Genomic DNA, 15,000 nt, shown 5'->3' with positions numbered 1-15,000 from the left:
GGGTGGGGTACGGAGAGGAAAAGTGCGGTGGGTTAGGATAGAGGGTATTGGGTGGAGGGGGTACCGGGCGGGGTAGGAGAGGGGGTAGGGAGTGCAGGGGTTTGGTAGGAAGGGGGGGGGGGGGTAGGGAGGGGAGGGGTGGGTGGTGATGGGAGGTGTTTTAGTTGTTACCTCTGGGTTTAATTTACTGGCATGCACAATTGCATTATGTACTGTGTGTGTGGTGCTGGGTGTATTAGTAGAAAGTAGTCTTTTTGTTTGTGTGTCTCTGGTGCTGTTGGTTTCGGTGAGATCTAAAGAATGTTCGAAACTGTAGTCTTACAGTCGCTAGAGCTGTGGATGAAAGTGTTAGCATTTTTGGGAGAGAGCTCTTCAGTTTGTAGGGCCTTCCTGGTCTTGCTATTGTGTATGCGTAGCTTGAAAGTGCAGGTTTGGTGTGTGTTGTATTGCAGAGTGCAGTGTGAGTGTAGGCTCCCTGTTCGACGTTGCCTGTTGTTAATGATATACCATACTGATACATGCATAGTCTGGCGGTGACCTTGCGATCAATTTTCAACTGTTGTCACCGAGACAAACTTCGTTCACTTCGAAAGAGAGGCTCAAAAACAGACAACAGTGATGCTGTTTTTATAGATATCGTATATCTCTAGTGAGCAAGTACGCAGGACACTCAGCTCATAAGCAAACTAAGGTTATCGAATACTTCGGAACTGCCCTCAGAAGTACGAATGCAAGTTAATAAGCAGCCCTACTTTTCGGCAAGAAAACACGTCATTACGTCCCCCAACAGACAGAGGGGACACGAATGGAGGTTAAGGTATGCTTCACTGGCACTAATTACACTTATGCCTTCAAGTCGGGGGGAACAAACGAGGGGAATCAGCGAGTCCCTTCCCGTTTCGGAAGTAGATTTGCTTTTCTGTGTGTGGAAAACAAATTTAAGAGGGGTCCCTGGCTAATGACATTGTGGGAGTAATTCCTATTGATTTTGTTCAATGTTGGAAAGATCAAGGCTAATTTAAATTCGTTCCTTCTCTTTCTGTGTCAACGTCTCCAGTGTGTTTTTTCTCCCACGACCCACGCTGGTCTTAGTGGACTGAGGGAAACACAAGCAGATAAACAACTGAACACATGCACACAGAGAGAGAGAGAAACTGAAACTGAAACTGAACTTTATTACCAAAGGATAGAGGTTTTAGGCAAAGCCTAATCTTACAACCTGTCCCTTATACAAACACTTAATACAGACGCACAGAATATATTGTGAGAGAGAGAGAGAGAGAGAGAGAGAGAGAGAGAGAGAGAGAGAGAGAGAGAGAGAGAGAGAGAGAGAGAGAGAGAGAGAAATCTGAAGTCTGAAGTCTGAATGTTTTAATGAGTAGGCCTTGGGCCCTTTTCATGGAGATGAGCACATCTCAAGCACCAGCATACAAATGCACATAGCAAACAAAAACAAGAACATCCTACTCATTATATATAATCCTATTCCAAGACAGAGAGAGAGAGAGAGAGAGAGAGAGAGAGAGAGAGAGAGAGAGAGACACACACACACACACACACACACACACACACACACACACACACACACACACACACACACACACCCTTCCGACCCCACCCACCACGTACCTTCCCACACACACACATACGTAGAGGTTACATGCCGAGTCTCAGTGATTATTAAAAATAATGGTCGAAGTTAGCGGATCATGAAAAATGCGAGCTTCAGCGAGCTTTTTCATGACCGCGAACTGAGACCATTATTTTTAATAATCACTGAGACGAGGTGTGTAACCTCTTTATTCCCCCTTTCTTCAGTTATTCAAAGAAAACAGGAGTTTTTGTGCGAAAGTTTGATCGAATCCGAATCACTCAACCAGTCAACCTGCGCAGGCGATCGATTAATGCGCGGTTGTATAGTTCCGTGCAAATCATTCCATTCTGTTAACACTTCTTGTCAGTTTCCCTGTTTTAGACTAAAATCAAGTACACAGATAAGCTGTTATTCTGCTGTGGCGGTAAAGGCAGATATTGTGTGTTCTGTTTATGTTTTAGTATCGCTAAAGATAATGTTCTTTCGTCAAATGGGACTAGCAGACGAACTTTTGCACCCGTGTTCCAACGTTAATTACTGTATGAAGTTCAGTTTTTTGGGGAAAATAGTGTATGAAACCGCTTTATGTTGTTTAAATTGATGAGATGTGTGCATTTGGTTGCGTGTGATCTGTTTATAAAATGAAATATTGTTGAAAACTGACCGTCGGATTGCAGTCAGTGTTGTCGAAGAAACTGCGTTAAAAGAAGGGGAACTACTCTTGTCGGCAAGAGTATGAGTTACTTGCCTTGGGAATTTGCTTGTGATGAACGGTGTGTGCACAGCAGATCTATATTCAGAAAACAACCGAACTCATGGATTTTATATGGAGATTCATGTGTTCAGGCCTGTAGTTGTTAATTTAAATGCGGTATGTTTGTATTGTTTGCTCCAGAGATGTATATTTCGTACGTATAGAGCGTTTTGAACTTTTCAGTCGCAAAAGTAGTACCAAAACAGAACAGCTTCTCAACCCATTGCACTATCGAGGATTCAGGCTGTTGCTGGCTCGTTATTTGTTTGGTTGCTGGGTCATTATCGAAAAATAACTAGCTCTACAAGTTTACAGAGGTAAAGAAGCAGAGGGGGGAATAAACGGAAATACGGGCAGGCAGTCACATGCAAGAAATGAGATACTACAGTTAATAACAAACAAACAAACACACTTTTTAATTTTTATTTTATTGCGTATGGTGATGGTTCTGTCTGTCCAATTTAAAGGTCGTTCCCCAGGGGTTCTGGACAATGTTTATTTTGATGTCCTTCCAAGATCTTCCCCTGTCAGCATACCAACCGCTGCAAAAATTATACAGTCTATTTTCTTGCATGAGCATTGTACTGTTTAATGTCTTGAACTTGAAGTTGAATAAATACCTTGAACAATGATGATCTATACATTGTACAATCAATTAAGCGTCGAGAGCTTTACTCCTTCTACAAAATATTGATAGTTGCCATTTTGTGACCCTCCACCACGGAATGAGTCGCATGTCACCTTTGCATGATTTTCATATTTTTACATTTTCCTAAAGAGTATTTTATGCTCTATCCAGTGGTGAAAACCGTTTTAGAAAAGAGCGAAAACTGTTTGAGTTATAAGCCTGTGACTAAGGTGACCCTCACGCTGTTACCATACACTATCCGGATTTTATGTTTCCAATTAAAATAAAGAAGGACAATATTATTTCATGGAGCATATTCGAGTGACAAAAGACATGCTTTTGTGTCTGTTTCGAGCACCGTGAATCCTCCTTAAAAGTATTACTTATGTAAAAGACACAAAGCAGTTCGTAAGGGCACAAATTGAATAGAACCGTTAGGAAAAAGTCTTGCACTGGATTTCACAACCTTTGTTTTCAGATTACATTTTATTTGATTAAAAACCAGACAAGGGGGATTATCATACGCAACAGACCACACTGGAACTTAATACCTATGTAAAAGACACAAAGTGCTTCGTAAGGGCACTAATTGAATTGAAGCGTGAAGAAAAAGTCTTGCACTGCATTCCACAACCTTTGTTTTCAGCTTACATTTTATTTGGTTAAAAACCAGACAAGGGGGATTCACACACGCAACAGATCGCCAACGTCAGCACACATTTGAACTTAATTCTTCTGTAAAAGAAACATATCGGTTCGTAAGGGTACCAATTGAATAGAACCGCTAAGAAAAAGTCTTGCACCGCATTAATTTTCACAACCTTTGTTTTTAGCTTGCATTTTATTTTGTTCAAAACCAGACAAAGGGGATTCAAACAAGCAACAAACATCGTCAGGACACACTTGAACTTCAAGTAATACTTCTGTAAAAGACCGTGACACAAAGCGCTTCGTCAGGGCACCAATTGAATAGAACCGTTAAGAAAAAGTCTTGCACTGCATTTCAGCTTACATTTTATTTTGTTAAAACCCAGACAAGGGGGATAGACCATCGTCAGCACATACTTGGACTTTGCCAAGATCCGCCATTGAAGATGGCAAAGGGGGACAACTCCCGTGGAGACTTGGCGTGCCCAGAGAGAGCTGGGTTAGAGGACAGGATAGATTGAATTTCTCCCCGAGAACAATCCAGTTACGGAGAGGTAGGAGGGTCCATCGTTCTCCCATTCACAGTACGTACAGATCGCGTGAGTAGGTTTGGGTGGAAAGAGAGCGTGGGGATAGACTTGTAGGCTGCTACAAGGAGGAGGGAGGAGGAGGAGGAGGAGAAGGGTGGATGGGAGGAGGAGGAGGGGGAGAGTGAGTTGATTTTGATTTGTGTGTGTGTGTGTGTGTAGTGTGTGTGTGTGTGTGTGTGTGTGTGAGTGTGTGTGTGTGTGTGTGTAAGTGTGTGTGCGCGCGCTCTCCTTACAAAAGGAAAAAAGGGTTAGGCCAATGTTGGAAAAATATGAAATATAAAAATATAAAAAACAAATCCTTTGCAAATGAAGACAGAGAGATCGACCAATCATGCTGAATTAAGAAAAATATTGGTCTATGAAAACTGAAACCCTCGGAAATGATCCCCCCAAACAGCGTAGTCAACAAGCAGACAATGTAAAATAATGAAGCTACTTACGTAAAGCTCCACCCAACAAAGTAAAGAAAACGTCATCCTTCCCAGAAGATCCACCGACTACGGGCAAAGAAAAGTCCACTCTACGACGACCTAGATTCAGATTAAATGTCAGAAAGGTTTGGGCAAAGGAGAATGGAGAGTATGGTAAAACAAGAAGAATATGGCTAGCACGGACATGTAACATCCCACTCAACGGTGAGGCTTGGAGTGAAATCTGACAGTTATTTGTTTTAGAATGGGGTGAAAGAAGTAGGCTTCCCACAGCAAAGTTGATTTTATTTGCGCGTTTGCAAGCTTTTCCAAGCAATGTTCACAACAACTGCACAAACAGTATACACAAATCTAAAACAAGTAGACTGCCAACGTTCCAAAATTCAGAGTCGAAATTTTTTTTTGGATTCTGCGCTAGTTTTCAGTCAGGGATTTGAGAAAAAAACACATTTCTCAGTCCCAGTAATTGGTATGAATTTGTTTAGCTATTTCTATATATCGCTCTATATTTTTATATTTCGCCCTGTTTTTACATAGTTTGTCCTCATTGTAGTTAATCAGTTTTACATGTTTAAAGTTCTCGTTGCTTGTTGTCATTAACCGTTTAGAAGTGTTACTCATTTTGTACACGTTTCGTATTGTTCATAATAAAACGTTCACTAGACGCATCTTGCTTGTTTATTTCTGTTTGTTTGTTTTTAAATGACTTTGTTTCGGTGCAGAAACTAAGTGTGTTGAAGTTATGCGACATTTGTATCCGGCATTCTTTTCTACCCTCTCTCTTCCTTTGTGTATGTGCAAGCACACTTTCTATTACAAAAAGCGCGTTTCTCAATATTCGCAATTTCTGTCATCTCACAGTGTATGTGCGTCCTTCACACGTTATGAGCAATCCAGTTGTGTAATGTCTCCACTCAGCACGTATCTTTCACGACATCATTTAAGAACAAGGATGACAGGAGGAACAGGCAGAGGAGGAAAGAGAGGAACAGAGAAGAGGAAGAAGAAGAGGAAGAAGAAGACAAAGATCACACGCAGTGAATAACATTTGTGACGTGGATTGCTCTTGCATGTCCGTTACCTCAAATATTCTCTCCCTCGTTTTCTGTGTATTGTTATTTTTGGTTTCAACATGTGTGTCTCCATCCTCTCTCCTTTCTCCATTCACATCATATTCGCAGCCAGTAGTGCACTGATTAAAACAAAAATCCCACCTTTGAAATTTGAGAAAAAAAGAAAGGAACGAAAAACAAAAAACAAAAAAACAAAAAACAACAAGAAAAACAACAAGACACACAAAAATAACGCCCACGCATAATGTCCCAAAAAACAGACATTTTCGCTCTTCAGATCCATCAGAATTAACACTGTGTGGCACAAACCTCAGAGAAGTGTTACTTTCCACAACGGTTTGACGTCTGCTGTATGTTCGTGTCTACAGTTTCTTTCGTCTCAAAGTGTAAGTTTCACATCTCTTTTACCTTTGAGCAACTCCTCCATTTCTCCATGGTCAAAAGTAACCCACGTTCTTAATTAATATTTTGCTGATATCTACTTCCTCAAGCAGATAATCCAAACCAAACACAGGGTACATAAGGACGTAGATCAACTTTTGCGGTGATACCCTCCTAAAGCCGGTCCTTCGCGAAGACTTCAGGAAGCCTGTTTACCGAAAACTCAGCGCTAAAGCTTCGTGCGGCCATCTTCGCGATATGTACTTCGCGTAGTCGACTTCGCCCAGTTAAGAACAGGCTTTACTGTCAGGTTCCAATTAGTCACAGAATGTACCTTTATCGAAAAAACCTGCTAATTACTTCATTCATGAGCGACTAGCAGGTGTTTAATCCAGTTATATTCTGTGAGCCTTGTGTCAAAGGAAAGTCTAATGAACACAACGGTACAAAAATCAAGAGTACTGGCCAAGAAACTAAGTCACACGAAGCATCTAATTGAAAACGGTGACTGTCGCAATTTATCATTTAGATCACCATCGCCTTAATGCAAGTTCATTGTATGTAGGGGGTTGGCAATTGAATGTCCGAGCTATAAAAGAGATTTGAATGCATCTCCAGTTTTGGGACCTGATATGTAAAATGAGTTCCCGCGTAATTGATTTAAAAGAAAAACGCGATTGAAAAAAGAGGGCTACATTCCTTACATTGAATTGAATTCAGTTTATGTCTGTTTGGTCGTCTTGACAGGGGACAGTCGATTTTCTCATTTATTGCATTCGGTGTTTTCTGCAATACGCACTTTGTACACGTAGAAAAAGATGTCCTTCCATTCTTCATCAATGTACGGCGCATTAATCAATTGTCAAAGTATTCCTTGGCGGGTTTGAGGCTAGGACATGCGCTTTACAGCCTAGACGCAATGCTTGTCCTTCAAAACTGCGCAGATACTTGTCGCACGTGCAAAATATTCAATCATGCCGACAGATGAGCCTGTCACCTCCCACACACGTAACTGTGTCAGGTGCAGAGGTGTTGAATTTGTAGTGAAAGCTCCTAAGGCCAGGAAACATTTATCTTGTGGTCATCTTGTTGCCAGGGGGAGATTTAGACAGCGAAGACAGAAGCTGAATGACCTTTATTGTGGATATAGTTTACGCAGTTAAGAATCATTCATCCTCAAGGCATTAAGCGAGTTGGTGTAAGTCTACAGTTTTGTCTTGCGGTAACTAATTGTCTTCTCGAAGTGCGTCATCAAATCTACGAGAAAGATAGCTTGTTTCGGGGAATGGAGTACATGTACCTGTCCTTGAAAAATGTAACAGACAGAAAAGAATAGAAAAACCAGCGCAAAAACCGGATTTAATCTGTGGGCTTTACAAAGATCACAATGACTTTGCACAAAAGATAGGCAAAACAGACAGACGGCCAAATGCGTCCTTCCATTGCGTCACCATGACGTCTCCCCCCCCCCCCCATCCCCCCACCCATAACGACAGCACCACAAATAAGATCGCAATACGCAAAGAAGTATAGTGAAGAAAGTTGGGAGGAGGGAGAGAGCTGAACCGAACTTTATTTTACAAGGATTATGATTGAAGGCTAGGCCTTTTCTTACAATCTGTCCCTGAGACGCACAAACACACAATTAACAAAACTACAAAATTGTGAACAAAATGATGATGGTGATGATCAAGTAGAAGATGATGATGATGATGATGATAATGATGATGATGATGATGATGATGACGATTATGATGATGGTAGTGATAATGATAATGATAATGATGATGGTGGTGGTGGTGATGATGATGATGATGATGATGACGATTATGATGATGGTAGTGATAATGATAATGATAATGATGATGGTGGTGGTGGTGGTGGTGATGATGATGATGATGATGATGATGATGATGATGATGATGATGATGATGATGATGATGATGATGATGATGATGAAGAGAAGATTAAGAAGAAGAAGAGCATGAGGAAAGGGAAGAAGAGTTTAGTTAGTTGGTTGGTTGTGTTTTTATTGTCCCAAAAACCTTTATGGCTATCCGGGAACGATGACAGTTTTGTTTCCTTGTTCACTTCACATGGCAGTCTCCATGCTTAAAACTAGTTTTGTTTAGGTCCATCACAGTAAAACATATTGTAGAAGGTTCTACAAAGCTCAAAGCATTCAAATGAACAAGTGACTTTCAGAAAGAAAGCATGTTCGTCACGTGTTCATCCACATTTTAACACAAATCCTGATCATGTTCGACATTTAATCAATTTGGGCCAAACATCTGCGTTATGTTAGTTCAGTTTTATTCCGTGACTGAGTTGCATGATTTCGCGTGTGATTTCCTAAAAATATACCTCTTTTAAAGAGTTAACAAAAATATGCCCAGGGCGACGTCCCGGATGACGAAGTGAAGTAGCACCAGCAAGAGTGAAAGGAAGAGAACAACCGTTACCTTATAGATGCCAAGGAAGTCGACAGAGCAGGGCAGCACGGCCGTCTGACCAGAGATGACCGTCACATTCTTGGTCACGACGTTGAACCTTGGCTCCAGACCTGAAACTGAACAACACAACAAAGGTCAGCCACAAACGAGGCCAAAGAAATACTTTACGATCAATTCGAAAAGAGCAATACATAACCTGAACAATACGGTTTTTGTGTTCTTTCCATCTTGCGTATAGGTTATCGTTTACCCCACCATAGATGGACCCAGGCGTTTGCTCGTGGCAATAGCAGCCTTTTACAGCCTTTTACTTAAACACATGTATACCAACAATCTACTCCCTGGCTGTAATTTGTGCACACCCATATTTTCTTTAATTGATTAACTTCACACCTAAATCACACCAGTGTCAAACTGAGAACTTAGTTCAGATAAAAAGATTCGAATCTGCACAGAAAGCAGCTCGGGTGTTGAGTGTTGGTATGTATCGCAGTGGAGGGATTCTGTTTTCCACGTGGGAATAGCCTGAGCAGATGTGTGGTAGAAAACACGATTGCTTACTCACCAGACGGAATGTATATAATTACAGATCAGTTGACACATAACATATCTCGCTTAGAACACAACGCAATTGTTAGCAAGAGGCACGTGGTACCAGTCTCTGGTACCAGAAAGATTAACACGCTTTAAAAACATACAATACCGATATAACATATCATATATATAATATATTATGCACACCCTGGCGGTGACCTTACAAGTCATCGTCCACTGTTGATATGACTTAAATTACCAAGACCAACTTCATCCTCGAACCACTTTGTTGTTTCTACAATAGACATACATAAGAAGTGACAGAACATTTACGTGACGCCATAATAGGCATTGTGACGTTTTCTTGAACTTTATTTCGCTTGTAACGTCAGATATTTCACTCTAGAACGGGGGGGGGGGGGGGGGGGGGGGGGGGGCAAGAAGAGACGTCTTGGTTTGCTTAGTCGCTGTCGTATATCAATAAATGGATTAAAAGACCGCGAGAAGTCAAAAAAACCTTCAAGGACAAAGTTTAAGCGTTTCTCTTATCCCTGCAGAAGTAAAGGAAATACTTTTTTTTGCAGTTGCTTCATTTTGCTGGATTAATTCAAGATTTCTGTACAAGTCGTCCCCGGGTAACGCAGAATAAGAATATGCAAACACGAGCAAAAAACCCATTCTGTAAAGCATCAGTTCTTCACAATGAATGGACAAATGTCACTTTTTATTCATCGTCCTTACTAATTCAAAATGGAGGAATTGTCCAGGAAGATTAATTTTTGCGCCTTGTTTTACTCAGCTAAAAGCGCAAACTATTAAGAATTACGCTCCCAAATTAATCCTTGATACGAAAAACGATTGAACAATGTTTTTGGCGGACCCTAGGCTGCACTCTTTCTTAGTGTTCCCCAGGCTCTTCTGAATGCGTGCAAAGTGTTCAAAGTCCTCTATTTACAGATCGCCGTCATGTTCTATCAAACCTGTCATCCATTCCCACTGTCTTCACAGCTACAAAAATAACTCTGATCCATTATTCCCTTTCGGATTTAAATACAAAACACAAATTATACGGTGGCAAGAATTTACAGAATTAAATGGTTCAAAAAGAGCAGCGTTTTCCTTGTATATAGTCTTTAACAATTTCAGCTCAATAATCAACACTTTCAACTACAAAAAAAATGAAAATGGGCTGTCGCCGGAATAATGGATAAAGAAGATCAAAGTGGCTGAATTAATTAAGCGGAGACCAATGGAAAAGGCTGAAAGAGGCCGCAGGATTTATTCTGTGCACACGTGATCAGCGAAGCGAACTAATGGGATCAACGCATAGCTATCAAGGCAAAAGCGCTCCCTGCAGATTTGGCAAGATAAGGTCATTTTTACGACCACTCTCATCGCAAGCTTCTTCATCAATACTAAGCAGAAGAGGAATAAGAAGAAAGAAAAGCAGTTTGCATGATGCCTTTCTTTTTAGTTTTATTCTTATTTCAGTGCGAGAAGAAATTGGTTTTTACTCTCTTATGAAGGGTTTGCCAGAGTTATGAGCACGATAATAACCATTTTACATGACGTAAGAGTAACAGCAAATGAGTTTGCCTGTGCGTGAATGATGTTTGCTTGATGGAAATATCAAGGCTTTATTTGACAGACAGACAGATAGATAGATAGATAGATAGATATTGGATAGATAAATAGATAGATAGATAGATAGATAGATAGATAGATATTGGATAGATAGATAGATAGATAGATAGATAGATAGATAGATAGATAGATAGATAAAAAGAGTGATAGACATAAATAGATACATAGATGTATATGAAGATATCCAAACAGACAGACAGACAGACAGACAGACAGACAGACAGACAGACAGACAGACAGACAAACAATAAGATGGGTTGAGAGACAGAAATACACATGATTCAAGACAGAAGAGCAATCTGAGAGAAAAAAAGAGGGAGAACGAGACACTCAAACAGACAGACAGAGAGACAGTCAGAGAGATAGACAGACAGACAGACAGCCAGACCGACCGACAGACACACAGACAGACACACAGACAGACTGAGACAAATAGAGAAAGACAGAAAGACAGACAGACAGACAGACAGACAGACAGACAGACAGACAGACAGACAGAGAGATAGACATACAAACAGACAGACAGACAGACAGACAGACAGACAGGGGAATGGAAGATAAAAAGGTATCAGCTCTCAAACATAGAATACTTTTCACCCTCACAGAAAGCAGTAAACGTTTAAAATCAGCCAACACGGAAGAAAGCGCAGCACCCAACATTATCGATTGCACATCACCCGCGGTCGTCAAGAATCGTCGGTGGGCAGTCGAGCGGAGACCAATTGAATGTCTGAGATAAAAACACCCCCTCCCTCTCCCCTCCCTCTCGCCTCCGTCTCCACTCCTATGGGCAACCCCTAATGAACTAATCCTCCAGGGAAGGGTTAGGGAAAATTCATTAAACATGGGCATATTTTGCCAGTTTTGACAAGTACTGATCCCCCGATAATGCGTCCGGGATGATGGGTGCAGGGATTTTTCCTGCTCACTGCGGAACCCCTCGCCTGTTATACATGTTCCGGGAAGAACGTTTTGATTGCACATGTTCCTGGGGGTGGATGTTTTGATACTACATGTTCCTGGAATCATGTTTTGATAATGCTCCTTCATTGATTCTGTGTATGCATGCTGACTGATCGCGTTCAATTCCCTTGAACATTATTTTGTTCTTATTGACAAGAATCAAATAATCGACGTTTTTGGCTCGAGTTGTTTTGCTAGTCAATGTGTAAAGCAAATCAATTCTTAATTTTCAGACTGGTGTATGTGTGTATGACTGGGAATCGAGACGTTAGTGGTGGTGGTTGTGTATGTGCGTTAGTGTGTGTGTGTGTGTGTGTGTGTGTGTGTGTGTGTGTGTGTGTGTGTGAGTGCGTGCGTACGTCTGTGTGCGTGCGTCTGTGTGTGTCTGTGTGTGTGTTAGTGTGTGTGTGTGTGTGTGTGTGTGTGTGTGTGTGTGTGTGTGTGTGTTTGTGTGTATTTATGTGCGTGCGTGCATGTGGTTGTGTGTGTATGCGTGCGTGTGTGCGTGGGACTGTGTCTGTGTGTCTGTAATGGTACTCAGTTTAAACTCATTCAAAGCTCGGCAGTCAACTGTAAGCACACACAACAAAGTGTAAAACGATCTTCTTCACATCTGCTCTGGTTTTCATTGATTTAACAAGATCAAAACTTATTCTCTATAACCAATCCCTGCTCCAGTGTGCTTAATTCGGAGTGCCCAACAATGGAAGGTTTCACTGCAGCGCTGAGTCACATCAGTGTTCTGATGGTGGACGAAGCACTCACATGCCCACTTACTGTCGGAATATATGAATCTCCTGGACTGATTTGCACCAGTCAATCAGATCCAGACACATCGAATGAATCATACGGTCGTCAATTATTGCAAATGTAAGAGTTGGTAGTTTTTGTCGCTAAAAATAAACAAGTCGCGTATGGCGAAACTACAACATTTAGTCAAGTAGCTGTCAAACTCACAGAATGAAACTGAACGCAATGCAACGCAGCAAGACCGTCTCGTAGCATCGTCAGTCCACCGCGCACGGCAAAGGCAGTGAAATTGACAAGAAGAGCGGGATATTCGTTGCGCTGAGAAGGAAAGCACGCTTTTCTGTACCTCTCTTCGTTTTAACTTTCTGAGCGTGTTTTTAATCCAAACATATCATATCTATATGTTTTTGGAATCAGGAACCGACAAGGAATAAGATGAAAGTGTTTTTAAAACGATTTCGAAAAAAAAAATTTGATAATAATTTTTATATATTTAATTTTCAGAGCTTGTTTTTAATCCGAATATAACATATTTATATGTTTTTGGAATCAGCAAATGATGGAGAATAAGATAAACGTAAATTTGGATCGTTTTATAAATTTTTAATTTTTTTTACAATTTTCCGATTTTTAATGACCAAAGTCATTAATTAATTTTTAAGCCACCAAGCTGAAATGCAATACCGAACCCCGGGCTTCGTCGAAGATTACTTGACCAAAATTTCAACCAATTTGGTTGAAAAATGAGGGCGTGACAGTGCCGCCTCAACTTTCACGAAAAGCCGGATATGACGTCATCAAAGACATTTATCAAAAAAATGAAAAAAAACGTTCGGGGATTTCATACCCAGGAACTCTCATGTCAAATTTCATAAAGATCGGTCCAGTAGTTTAGTCTGAATCGCTCTACACACACACACACACACACACACACACACACACATACACCACGACCCTCGTTTCGATTCCCCCTCGATGTTAAAACATTTAGTCGAAACTTGACTAAATGTAAAAAAAAGCCTTATAGTATGCATGCCGATGAATGCACGATAATGTGTTTTGTGTTTCAATAACAAAGACTCTCAAAGAACTTTAACGAAAGATCGACGAGACCAAGAAAGTAGGAACAAAAACGTACAGGCGAACGAGCGGACAAGAGACAGACAGACAGATAGATGGACACACACAACTTTTTTTTAAAAGCGAAAAGAAAACAAAAACAAGATGAATGATTGCACCAAACTCCCAGTTTACAAACTGCTCCAAAAGTCGAGGTCTCCCAAACACCCGCCCTTTTCCGTTACGCAAAATGTTGGTTTGGGAAGATTTGTGTCTTTAGACAATCAAGACCAGCATTCTTCCGCTTCCGGCGGATGTGGTCCAGGACGCGATTCCAGTAGTCTCGGAGCTCCCTTCCTGAGTCCATTGAGGGTCGTCAGAGACCTTCAGAGTTGGCACAATTAGATTGATTGATCGCTCCGGGCTTACAGCTGCTCCCTTTCCCTCAAATGATGATGTTTCGAAGATGACTACAGCCACGGACCTTTGTATTGTAACGAGATGGGATTTACGCTGGGTGGGTTTCGATAGTAGTGGTTTTATAGGATAGTTTGAGAGTGTTGCTTGTTTACGATCTGGAGAACGGTGTGCATGATCGTAAAAAGGATACAAATATATATGCTTTCTCAGGACATTCAAATATTTGTGATTTGTTCGAGGAATCAGATCACGAAACTGTCGTGAGTGGTGGAGTGTATCAAATTTTGGACGACGGTTTGTGGCGTGGAACAGTTTTGGAGTGTATAGAGGTGTTATAACTCAAACATTCTGCGTGGAAGGACCTCATCTTTGTGATTTCTTACGACAATCAGATCTTCGCGGATTCTTAGGAAATGTATATATTCATGAGAAACATAACTTTGTAATTTTCTAAGATGAATCAGATAAAATACACAGCTAGCTAGCGTGAGAATTTTGCATTTTCAGGCAAAATGAGATACATAGTCAAATCTCAGTACACTCGAATGTTATCAGTCAAGTACTTCTTGTCAGTGTGTGTATGTGTGTGTGTGTGTGTGTGTGTGTGGATGTATGTGTGTGCGAGCGTGCGTGCGTGCGTGCGTGCGTGCGTGTGTGCGTGCGTGCGTATATGTGTGTGCTTGCGTGCGTGTGTGAGCGGATGTGTGTGTGCGCTCAGTTCCCTATCAGTGTGTTTGTCTTTGCGTACACAAAGCCTCCTTGCCCACACGCTGTACTCGCCTATAGTTTACGACCCGCCGGAGACTTGTGCATCCACTGTGCATTTAGTTGTGCATATAATTTCGCAATTTCAAACTTCAAACTCGATCATACGGCTAGTACTGCCGATGCCTGCGAAATCTGTTGACTGCTTCGTTAAACTCAAAAATGCACTAGGGAAATGGAGCGTACACGGCAAACTTTCCCCATCTATAGTCTACAGAAGCACACACGCCCGGGGTTTTTCTTCTTTGTCATTTCCATCAGTTCATGTTTGGCTGACGCTGAAAAATATCACAAGAGGGGGAGGGAGGGGGAG

The 15,000-nt window shown here is 41.3% G+C and overlaps 1 protein-coding gene across 1 annotated transcript in view; it reads right to left on the bottom strand.

The window, feature by feature from the left end:
• LOC138947187 (limbic system-associated membrane protein-like) overlaps positions 1–15,000 on the bottom strand; it is a 215,502-nt gene that overhangs the window by 61,043 nt on the left and 139,459 nt on the right. Inside the window, exon 2 of the mRNA XM_070318627.1 lies at positions 8,562–8,668. Within this exon, the coding sequence (XP_070174728.1) occupies positions 8,562–8,668 (107 nt within the window). The remainder of the gene's footprint in view (positions 1–8,561; positions 8,669–15,000) is intronic.

The sequence above is a fragment of the Littorina saxatilis genome, linkage group LG1 (genome assembly GCF_037325665.1).
Source record: "Littorina saxatilis isolate snail1 linkage group LG1, US_GU_Lsax_2.0, whole genome shotgun sequence".
NCBI lineage: Eukaryota > Metazoa > Mollusca > Gastropoda > Littorinimorpha > Littorinidae > Littorina > Littorina saxatilis.
The sequence above is the reverse complement of the archived record's forward strand: the minus strand, read 5'-3'. Positions and strand labels throughout refer to the sequence as shown.